This window comes from Bombina bombina, chromosome 12 (assembly GCF_027579735.1).
Source record: "Bombina bombina isolate aBomBom1 chromosome 12, aBomBom1.pri, whole genome shotgun sequence".
NCBI lineage: Eukaryota > Metazoa > Chordata > Amphibia > Anura > Bombinatoridae > Bombina > Bombina bombina.
Window position 1 is genome coordinate 103,539,776 of NC_069510.1, and position 12,097 is coordinate 103,551,872.

The following is a 12,097-nucleotide window of genomic DNA, read 5'->3' on the forward strand; positions in this document are numbered from 1 at the left end:
AAACACTCCATAATAACTCCACCACATAGAAACAGTTCAATACAAAAAGTTAGAATACAGCTGTAAGCATACAGCAGTTTAATATCAAACCAGAAGTAACTGTAATTCAACGTTCGTTTTTTACCTGTTAGAATGTAGGTGTGGCCTATTTTATATAGGCCGCACAAAATGTAAAATGAAAAGAAGGTTTTATGAGCATACATATAATATTAAAGAGAAGTATGGTAAACACAGCGTTTCCAAACATTTCCTAAAATGTCATGGGAGCGACCCCACTGGTCTTAAAGTCCAAATAATAGACTGGATCCCTCCCTCAGAGAAGAATAGACTACTCAAACTTAGGAAACTGGAGACATTCTGGATCCTCAATGGGGCAGGTTCAATAAATGCTGCTATAAATAGGGTAGGTAGGTGTTGCTAGCATATTCATTATCTTACTCTTGAAAAAGCCCGGCCGTGATCCGGGAGAAACGCATAGAGGTACACGGATCACCTGTTTTGTCTAGACCCAGCGTGGAGCGTCCTGAGGTCACGGGTCAGTAGTCACTCGTGGGATCGAGAGATGCCAGTTAGCAGCACTCCGTGACGGGGATTCCTCTCTTGATGGACACTCTTGGTGCACATGCTGGTGCTCTGATACTACAGGCTTGATTTTATACACATTATAGTAAGTGTGTTTTTAATGTGCACATTGGCTTGTTGTTCATAAACTACACTTTAATTCGTTCTTGCGCTCTGTTTTTTATCTCCTTGTTCTAAGTGTCTTGCGGTGTGTCACTGTACCTTAACGACACGGACACGTTAAGTCCCTGCCGGTGGGTTGAATAATAGGCCGCAACCTGTATTGTATTCCGGTAGATCGAATCGGGTACCCAATCTATATAATAGTGATATCTTTGGAAAGGGCTTTCACAGCTGTAGAATGTAATGTTACAAGTAATCCTCGATGGAGCAGTAAAATATACTTTAAGAGCAGATTGGTCTAATCTGAATGCATTTTTACAGTTTTTCACCACTAGAGGACGTTAGTTCATGTGTGTCATATAGATAACATTGAGCTCACGAACGTGAAGTTGCCTAGGAGTCAGCACTGATTGGCTAAAATGCAAGTATGTCAAAAGAACTGAAATAAGGGGGCAGTTTGCACAGGTATAGATACAAGGTAATTACAGAGTTAAAACGTGTCTTATTATAACTGTGTTGGTTATGCAAAACTGGGGAATTGGTAATAAAGGGATTATCTATCTTTTAAAACAACAAAAATTCTGGTGTTGACTGTCCCTTTAATACAATTTATTTTTGGTGAAGAAGTTTGTTACAATTTTTGATGCACCTTAACAATACAATTTTTTTCATGCTTATTTTTGTGTAAATGGTTGAACTATTCTTTTTGTATGATTTTTTAAATTCTAATTTTTTTGTGCACTTTTGTAATATCTGCATCTCCTCTCCATACGAAAATGCACTAAACGAAATAGACCACCCGTTATATGTGGCTTATTGAATGAAGGTGCCCCTAGGCAACTACTTACAGGCATACCTCATTTTATTGTACTTTGCTTTATAGTACTTTGCAGACATTGCTCTATTTACAAATTGAAGGCCTGTGGCAACCTGTGTCGAACAAATCTATCAGTGCCATTTTCCCAACATATTTACACATATAAACACATGAATACACATATATATATACACACCTGTATATACACACCCCCAGCAAAAACATTATGACTCACTGAAGGCTCAGATGATGGTTAGCATTTTTTTTTAGCAATAAAGTACTTTTTAATTAAGGTATGTACACTGTTTTTTTTTTTAGACATAATGCTATTGCACACTTAAAAGATTACAGTATAGTTTAAAGGGACACTGAACCCAATTTTCTTTCTTTTGTGATTCAGATAGAGCATGCAATTTTAAGCAACTTTCTAATTTACTCCTATTATTAAATTTTCTTCATTCTCTTGGTATCTTTATTTGAAAAGCAAGAATGTAAGTTTAGATGCCGGCCCATTTTTGGTGAACAACCTGGGTTGCTCTTGCTGATTGGTGGATAAATTCACCCACCAATAAACAAGTGCTGTCCATCGTTTCTAAACCAAAAAAATAGCTTAGATGCCTTCTTTTTCAAATAAAGATAGCAAGAGAACGAAGAAAAATTGATAATAGGAGTAAATTAGAAAGTTGCTTAAAATTGCATGCTCTATCTAAACCATGAAAGAAAAAAATTTGGGTTCAGTGTCCCTTTAAATAAAACTTATATGCACTGGGAAACAAATAATTAGTGTGACTCACTTTATTGCGGCTGTTTTTAATTGAGATACACTATTTCCGAGGTACGCCTGTACTTGTCTAATGAAATATCAGTGTCTGCATGTGACTGTTTTCTGATAACATGAGAATATTTTGTAAGCCTTTCTCTCCTTGAGAGATGAACCACATGTATTTAACCCTTTCATGACTCCATGCCCGTCTTTACATTTGTGTTTCTCTATTTGCAGATTCTGTGCTTTGTGATTTTGCTGTGTTACGCCGCCTCGCGGGTCCCAGGGTACCTCACCGTTGCAGTCACAGAACTAGTGTTGGCCATCATATTTTTTGTTATCTTCGCCATAAAGTATGACTTGGTGATCAATTTCATCCACTGGGGCTGGACTGTAAGTACACAACTAAGGTCTGGGGAGTTTAAGGGTCACAGCCTGCCTAGTAAGAGAGGATTATATATAGTCAACGATGGGAGGAAGGGGTTACAACAAGGATACTGGTACCAACATCACACCCACAGTGGGGGCACAACTATCTGTTAAAGGAATATTAAACACTTTGAGATTTTAATATCAAATGATAAATTGTATATGTATATATATATATAGTGTGGAAAAAAAACAAGCAATGAGTTCCAAAAAGTGTAAATCCATACGTTTATTGGATCCGAGCCTTAGGGTACAGTAAGGGGCTCCCTATGTCTGAAGCGTTTTATTTATTTTATCCCCTTTTCCTGTAATTTCCTGTAATTCCATTGTAAAACTGTGAGCTTTTCAGTTCCTGTTAGAAATGGAAGTGCAGAACACTGATATATTCCACACAGTCAAGGGCCCCTATTTAAGAAAGGTCTTGCGGACCTGATCCAACACTGCGGATCAGGTCCGCAAGACCTCGCTGAATACGGAGAGCAATACGCTCTCCGTATTCAGCACTGCACCAGCAGCTCACAAGAGCTGCTGGTTCAACGCCGCCCCCTGCAGACTCGCGGCCAATCGGCCGCCAGCAGGGGGGTTTCAATCAACCCGATCGTACTCGATCGGGTTGATTTCTGGCGATTCCTGTCTGCCTGCTCAGAGCAGGCCGACAGGGTTATGGAGCAGCGCTCTTTAGACCGCAGCTCCACATCTTGTCTTTCTGGCGAGTCTAAAGACTCGCCAGAAACACGGGCCCACAAGCTCCCCACGGAGCTTGTTAAATGGGCCCCATTGGCTGCACACTCTAGTGACCTATTTATAACTGTCCCTAATTGGCCACAGCAGAGAAGGTAACCTAAGTTACAACATAGCAGCTCCCATTGTTTTATAGACACTTGGAAGTAGCTTTTTCATAGTGTGAGCGGACATGATACGATGTAGCGTATCATGTCCGCTGCACATCGATAAATGCCGACAGCATAAGCTGTCTGCATTTATTATTGCACCAGCAGTTCTTGTGAACTGCTGGTGCAATGCCACCTCCTACAGATTCGCTGCCAATCGGCCGCACACAGGGGGTTTCAATCAACATGATCGTATTCGATCGGGTTGATTTCTGTCTGCGGTCTCAGAGCAGGCAGACAAGTTATGGAGCAGCCATAACGGAGCTTGATAAATCGGCCCCTAAAACTTTACACTTATTTTGTCACTATTTAAACAGCTAATGAAACTTTAATAAATACATCTACGTGTTATTGTCAGGCTAATCTTTTCTTTGAGTGCATCATTCTATCTAGCAATTGTTTAGTGTGTAATATCCCTTTAAACATAATATTTCCTTTTCTAATTGAGGTTAGGGTTTGGCCGAGGCCAAGTAATCCTATGCCTAGGGCAGCAGAATATAAGGGGACAAGTAGATTTGATGGGTAGTTCTATGGCTTAATACTATATTGCCTCTAAGGTCTCCAAATCTTTTATTAATTAATATTATTACACACCCCTGGTTTGTCTAGTGGGGGGCATAACCCCTTCATGTGTTCCTAGCCTACAAATATGAACTACAATTGTTATGGGTGGGGGGAAGCAGATTTGTCAGTGCCTAGGGCTGCACACAAAACTAAATGCTACACTAGTGTTAGTGAAATGGTGAATTTTTAAAGAAAATTATATGGACCATCTTGTCTCTTATATAACCAAATATTTAGTATGAGACAAAAAATGTGTTTGGAGGTCTTTTACCGTTTATGAGGAGGAAGGCTTTAAAGGGATATGAAACACTTCTTATTTAGAAATAGTGTTTAAAGAGCAAACAACTTACTTGTTTTCTTGCAGAATGAGCACTTAGAATTTCTAAGTATAGCCCCTGCCTACAGCTAGATAAGCCAGCAGACATTACAAAACCTAAGTTCTAATGATCTTCTACTGATCATGGGCAATAAACTGATTGGAGCTATTTTCTGGTGTTTCCTAGCAACTCCTCAAAGGAAATAAACTATTCCTTTGCTGTCCTATAGAGACCCCAACCCCCTTGTGGTGCTGTGATAGGAAGTAAGGGACACACACAAATAAAATTAAAAAAGAACTAAATGTAAAATCTTTTTATTTATCTTTTTTTGTTAGAAGAATGAAATAGACTGTTTATATACCTTTTAGCAAAGTGTTAAGTGGCTACTGAAGGGTCTTCAAGAGGTGGCAGACAACAATTACATAAAAGTAGCATGACATGTCTGTTTTTGGGACAAGATCATGGGATGTATATTCTGCGCTTGCTGACTTTGACTTTTGAATTTACTTCTTTTGTCAAATTACTTTGTTTTTTTAGTATCCTATGTGGAAAAGCGTGTCTAGGTATCATCAGAAGCTGTAATGCACTAGCTAGCTGTTGATTGGTGGCTACACACATATGCCTCTGGGCATTGGCTCTCTGCAGCTATGTGCTTAGTCCCTTTGCAATGGTGTAATTAACACATTAAAGCATTTCTTTTTGTACGTTTAATTCCCTTTACTGATATAATCACAAAATCTAGTTAAACACGTGAAAAGGAATAAATAAATAACAAAAACACATCATATAATTTGTCATTTTTATTTGCACACTTTGTTGCAATCATAATAAGAATCACTTACAGGTAGATTACGAGTTGTGGCCGGTCCTAACGCTGCTTTTTAACGCCTGCTGGCATTACGAGTCTTGCAGGTACAGGTGTACCGCTCACTTTTTTGGCCAGACTTGGAAATACCGCAAATCCACTTACATAAATTGCGTATCCTCTTTTTTTCAATGGGACTTGCATAGTGCCGGTATTACGAGTCTGCCAAAAAGTGAGCGGTAGACCCTCTCCTGTCAAGACTGGTACCGCATTTTAAAGTCAGTAGTTAAGAGTTTTACACTACAACGCCGTAGCATAAAACTCTTAACTAAAGTGCTAAAAAGTACACTAACACCCATACCTATTAACCCCTAAACCGAGGCCCTCCCACATCGCAAACACTAAAAAAGATTTTTTAACCCCTAATCTGTCGAACCGGACATCGCCGCCACTATAATAAATATATTAACCCCTTAACCACCACACTCCCGCCTTGCAAACATTAGTTAAATATTATTAACCCCTAATCTGCCGGCCCTAACATCGCCACCACCTACCTACATTTATTAACCGCTAATCTGCCGCCCCCAACGTTGTTGCCACTATATTAAAGTTATTAACCCCTAAACCTAAGTCTAACCCTAAACCTAACACCCCCTAAATATTCCTATCATTAACTAAATTATTCCTATTTAAAACTAAATACTTACCTATAAAATAAACCCTAAGCTAGCTACAATATAACTAATAGTTACATTGTAGCTAGCTTAGGGTTTATTTTTATTTTACAGGCAAGTTTGTATTTATTTTAACGAGGTAGAATAGTTACTAAATAGTTATTAACTATTTACTAGCTACCTAGCTAAAATAAATACAAAAGTACCTGTAAAATAAAACCTAACCTAAGTTACAATTACACCTAACACTACACTATAATTAAATTAATTCCCTAAATTAAATACAATTAAATAAAATTAGCAAAGTACAAAAAAAAACCCACTAAATTACAGAAAATAATAAACAAATTACAAGATTTTTAAACTAATTACACCTAATCTAATCCCCCTAACAAAATAAAAAAGCCCCCCCAAAATAAAAAAAGCCCTACCCTACACTAAATTACAAATAGCCCTTAAAAGGGCCTTTTGCGTGGCATTGCCCCAAAGTAATCAGCTCTTTTACCTGTAAAAAAAATTACAAATCCCCCCCCAACATTAAAACCCACCACCCACACAACCAACCCTACTCTAAAACCCACCCAATACCCCCTTAAAAAAACTAACACTAACCCCTTGAAGATCACCTTACCGGGAGAAGTCTTCATCCAACCGGGCCGAAGTCCTCAATGAAGCCAGGAGAAGTCTTCATCCAAGCCGGGCGAAGTGGTTCTCCAGATGGGCAGAAGTCTTCATCCAGACGGCATCTTCTATCTTCATCCATCTGGCGCGGAGCGGGTCCATCTTCAAGACATCCGACGCGGAGCATCCTCTTTCTTCCGACGACTAACACTGAATGAAGGTTCCTTTAAATGATGTCATCCAAGATGGCGTTCCTTCAATTCCGATTGGCTGATAGAATTCTATCAGCTAATCGGAATTAAGGTAGAAAAAATCCTATTGGCTGATGCAATCAGCCAATAGGATTGAAGTTCAATCCTATTCCAATCTATTCCAATCAGCCAATAGAATGCCAGCTCAATCCTATTGGCTGATTGGATCAGCCAATAGGATTGAACTTCAATCCTATTGGCTGATTGCATCAGCCAATAGGATTTTTTCTACCTTAATTCCGATTGGCTGATAGAATTCTATCAGCCAATCGGAATTGAAGGGACGCCATCTTGGATGACGTCATTTAAAGGAACCTTCATTCAGTGTTAGTTGTCGGAAGGAAGAGGATTCTCTGCGTCGGATGTCTTGAAGATGGACCCGCTCCGTGCCGGATGGATCAAGATAGAAGATGCCGTCTGGATGAAGACTTCTGCCCGTCTGGAGGACCACTTCGCCCGGCTTGGATGAAGACTTCTCCCGGCTTCGTTGAGGACTTCGGCTCGGTTGGATGAAGACTTCTCCCGGTAAGGTGATCTTCAAGGGGTTAGTGTTAGGTTTTTTTTAAGGGGGTATTGGGTGGGTTTTAAAGTAGGGTTGGTTGTGTGGGTGGTGGGTTTTAATGTTGGGGGGGGATTTGTAATTTTTTTTACATGTTAAAGAGCTGATTACTTTGGGACAATGCCCCGCAAAAGGCCCTTTTAAGGGCTATTTGTAATTTAGTGTAGGGTAGGGCTTTTTTATTTTGGGGGGGCTTTTTTATTTTGTTTGGGGGATTAGATTAGGTGTAATTAGTTTATAAATCTTGCAATTTGTTTATTATTTTCTGTAATTTAGTGTTTGTTTTTGTACTTTAGATAATTTTATTTAATTGTATTTAATTGTATTTAATTTAGGGAAATAATTTAATTATAGTGTAGTGTTAGGTGTTAGTGTAACTTAGGTTAGGTTTTATTTTACAGGTCAATTTGTATTTATTTTAGCTAGGTAGTTATTAAATAGTTAATAACTATTTAATAACTATTCTACCTAGTTAAAATAAATACAAACTTGCCTGTAAAATAAAAATAAACCCTAAGCTAGCTACAATGTAACTATTAGTTATATTGTAGCTAGCTTAGGGTTTATTTTACAGGTAAGTATTTAGTTTTAACTAGGAATTATTTAGTTATTAATATTAAGTTTTAGTTAGATTTATTTTAATTATATTTAAGTTAGAGGGGGTTAGGGTTAGACTTAGGTTTAGGGGTTATTACATTTAGAATAGTGGCGGCAACGTTGGGGGCGGCAGATTAGGGGTTAATAAATATAATGTAAGTGGCGGCGATGTTGGGGGCAGCAGATTAGGGGTTAATAAGTATAATGTAGGTGGCAGCGATGTCCGGAGCGGCAGATTAGGGGTTAATAGTTATAATGCAGGTGTCGGCGATGTCGGGGGCAGCAGATTTGGGGTTAATAAGTGTAAGATTAGGGGTGTTTAGACTCGGGTTCATGTTAGGGTGTTAGGTGTAAACATAAATTTTATTTCCCCATAGGAATCAATGGGGCTGCATTAGGAGCTAAACGCTGCTTTTTTTGCAGGTGTTAGACTTTTTTTCAGCCGGCTCTCCCCGTTGATTCCTATGGGGAAATCGTGCACGAGCACGTATAACCAGCTCACCGCTAATGTAAGCAGCGCTGGTATTGGAGTGAGATGTGGAGCTCAATTTTGCTCAACGCTCACTTCTTGTCTGTTAACGCCGGGTTTGTAAAAACCCGTAATACCAGCGCTCTCTGTAAGTGAGCGGTGAGCATAAACTGCTCGTTAGCACCGCACAGCCTCTAACGCAAAACTCATAATCTAGGTGTTAATTTCTTGTTTCATTATTTAAAACTGTTATTTGAGCAGTCATTTTAACTTTATTAAACCGAAAAGCAATTGTATTTATTACCATGTGAGCCGAGCTTGCACATAAACTTGTTCCGCTAAAATCATTGGCTTGGTATACAAGGACATGTTCTTCTTGCGCAAGCATATAGGAAGTGCTGTTGTACAAATACACTGGAATGGCTTCAAATTTGAAAATTTCACAAAATGCCACAAGAGGCATGGGAGTTATGATTGGGTTGGACCAGGGGACCTTATCGTACATATGTTCTGTATAAATATAACCTTCTTTTGATGTGACAGAAGGAGACAACTCTTTGGGGGATGAGGGCAGGGCTGGACTAGGAATAAAAAGCAGCCCTGGAAAAATATGAAGACCCGCCAGTCGGTAGAATGCACATGCCCCAATTTTTCTCAAAGGGGATTATTGGGACACTCCTTCCCCAATATTTTTTTCAAAATTAAATAGCAACCCTACAACCCAATTGCTTCCATTAATCACCCCTTTAAATTGTAGCTTTCCAGCCCCAGCTGCTGCAGCCCACCGGGAAATCTCCTGGTATCCTGGTAGGCCAATCCAGCCATGGATGAGGGTCACATGTTACATGTATTTGGGGTTGATTTCTTTGCCCTGCATAATCAGCATTGATGACTGTTTCTCTTCCTCCAGGATTTCTTGCGAACGGCTATTGCCTGTGTTCTCTTTCTCATCACGTCTTTGGTTGCGCTTATCCGTGGTGGAGATGGTGCTGCTATAGCTGGAGGGGTAAGTGTGGGGGCAATATTCCTCCTTATAATAACATTATGATTAGTACCATGCTCTCCTTTAGCTCCCTCTAGTGACCCTATAGTGACATTGTATCTCATGTTGTCTCTGCTCTTGTTCTTTCTAGGTATTTGGACTTATAGCTGGGATCGTTTTTGGTTATGATGCATTCCTAACAATACCAAAGCTGAGAAAAACTCACGCCCCAACTGCAACTGGTGAGTAATGTCTGAGCTATAGCTCTATTCTTTCCTCACAAAGAAAAAAACATAATCAACACTCGGTAGGTAAGTTACACACATCCAAAATACCCAAAGTGCATGAGGATTTCTGTGTATGTGCATGGTCAGTAGTGCCAGAATACACTCATATATCCTCTAGCTAAATAAGAACGATCTGACCTGCGGTTTATAACTTTTGGGTAAAACCTTTACCCCAACAGGTACAGCACCGCTGTGATGCACTGTCCCTCAAATGTGCCCCAGCACAAGATTGTTATAGTAATGTGAGATAGAAGCTGTAGTAACGATAGGGGGTGCTGTAATATTACCCCTTTCTGCAATTAACATACACAGAAGAAATAACAGTAACACTCAACACCCAGTAAATTAACCCCTAAACCACAAACACCCCTGTTTACCCCCTCTGTGGTACCCTTGATGATCCCTGGTGTCTGGGGAAGAGACACATGCCTTTGTTATGCCCCTCAATGATCTGCTGCAAACTTACTTCCCCCAGCAAATGATGTCTGTGCCATACATATGTGCCCTTATACATAGCCCCAAAATATGCTGCCCTAGACAGACATAGGTATTTTATGTTCAGGAGTAAATACATCTATTCACTAACCTGTAGCATAATTACAGTGATTCATGTGCATACAACAAAGAAAAATACTGGAATTAACCTACAAATAAATGCATGCATATACACATACACAACACAAACACATGCATATACATAACACACATGAATATACAAACATACACACACATGTGCCTATACATAACACACATTTACATATACAATCTCATATACACATGTATATACAAACATACTCACATATATACAAGCCAACAATCAAATGCACACAAACTCACACTACTAATCACACACAGAAACACTACACCTATACACACACGTACACAACACATACATATACAAAATAACCCATGCCACTAATCACACACAGAACCACTAAACCTCTATACACAAGTACACAACACACACAAACTAACACACACCTCTAATCACACACAAAAACACTACACCTATACAAACACACAACACATACATTTACAAACTAACACACAACACTAATCACACACAGAAACACCACACCTATACACACAAACACCACATTAAGTCGTAAGAATCCATGGCTAATACATACTGTATTGTCTGTTTCACCCACAGAGTCGCCAGTTGGCGTTTAATCCAGGACGCACACACATATATGCAAAAATCACCAATCACATGCACACAAACTCCTAAGCACACATATACATATACAATCTAATGCACACCGCTAAGCAAACACAGAACACTACACCTATACACACACCTACACAACACATACATATACAAACTAACACACAGCACTAATCACTGACAGAAACACTACACCGCTATACACATGTACACAACACAAACTAACGCACGCCTCTAATCACACACAAAAACACTACACCTATACACACACACACAACACATATATATATATACATACTAACACACACCACTAATCACACACAGAAACACCACACCTATACACACAAACACGACATTAAGCAGTAAGAATCCATGGCTAATACATATTGTATTGTCTGTTTCGCTCACAGAGTCGCCAGATGGCGTTTAATCCAGGACGCAGTGGCACAACATACTGATCTTCTGCCTTTACATACCCTACGCAGCTACCCTTGATGCAAACTCCACAAGTGCCGAGAGCGCGCGATAATGCTTGTGTGCCCACATGCATATGTGTAAATGTTTGCATAAGCTACATTGTGTGTGTATAGTGTTACTGTATGCCAGGGTACATGGGCACTAGCTGGGTGTGGACTGTGGAGGTATTCCTGAGTTCCCCTTAGATACAAACTTACATGTATATTCATGGATTATTTTTTAATACATTTCTCACAAATAATAATAAACTTATGATTATTACACTGTGTTGGTATAAAGATATGCCTGTAGGCACAATAGGGTCTACTGGAAATTTCAGCTGAGTGAGTTTTGTCAGCTGGTTGACTAGCAATGGGTTTTTAAGTCCCCCTTAGGCAATCAAACTAAAGAAAATAGTTGAAATTGAATCCCTTTAGAGTGAGACTTTAATTAAAAAAATGTTTTGTGTTGTATCTAAAATTTTGGGCATGTTCCTTCACTTACAAAACAATAACATAATTATTCCAGCCTCCAACTTGGCAATAAAAGACCTTTATTTGTTACATGGGGTCCAAAGAAACAAAATATAAAGTTTTCAGGCCTCTGCTAGGCTCCTAGTCATGACTAAGCAAAGTCCTGAAACATTGTATTTGATATCTTTGGACCTCAAGTAACAAATAAAGGTATTTTTTTTGCCAAGTTGGAGGCTGGAATAATTATGTTAATGTCTGGATAAGAGGACCTGGCAAGTCTGTCATTCC

At 39.2% G+C, this 12,097-nt stretch overlaps 1 protein-coding gene across 1 annotated transcript in view; it reads left to right on the forward strand.

Moving 5' to 3' along the window:
* The window catches only part of PLP2 (proteolipid protein 2), a 43,305-nt gene extending 31,687 nt beyond the window's left edge, over positions 1–11,618 (forward strand). Inside the window, exons 2-5 of the mRNA XM_053696200.1 lie at positions 2,502–2,657; positions 9,354–9,449; positions 9,577–9,667; positions 11,291–11,618. Coding sequence (XP_053552175.1) covers positions 2,502–2,657; positions 9,354–9,449; positions 9,577–9,667; positions 11,291–11,310 — 363 coding nt within the window. The 3' untranslated portion in view covers positions 11,311–11,618. The remainder of the gene's footprint in view (positions 1–2,501; positions 2,658–9,353; positions 9,450–9,576; positions 9,668–11,290) is intronic.
* The last annotated feature ends 479 nt before the right edge of the window (positions 11,619–12,097 follow it).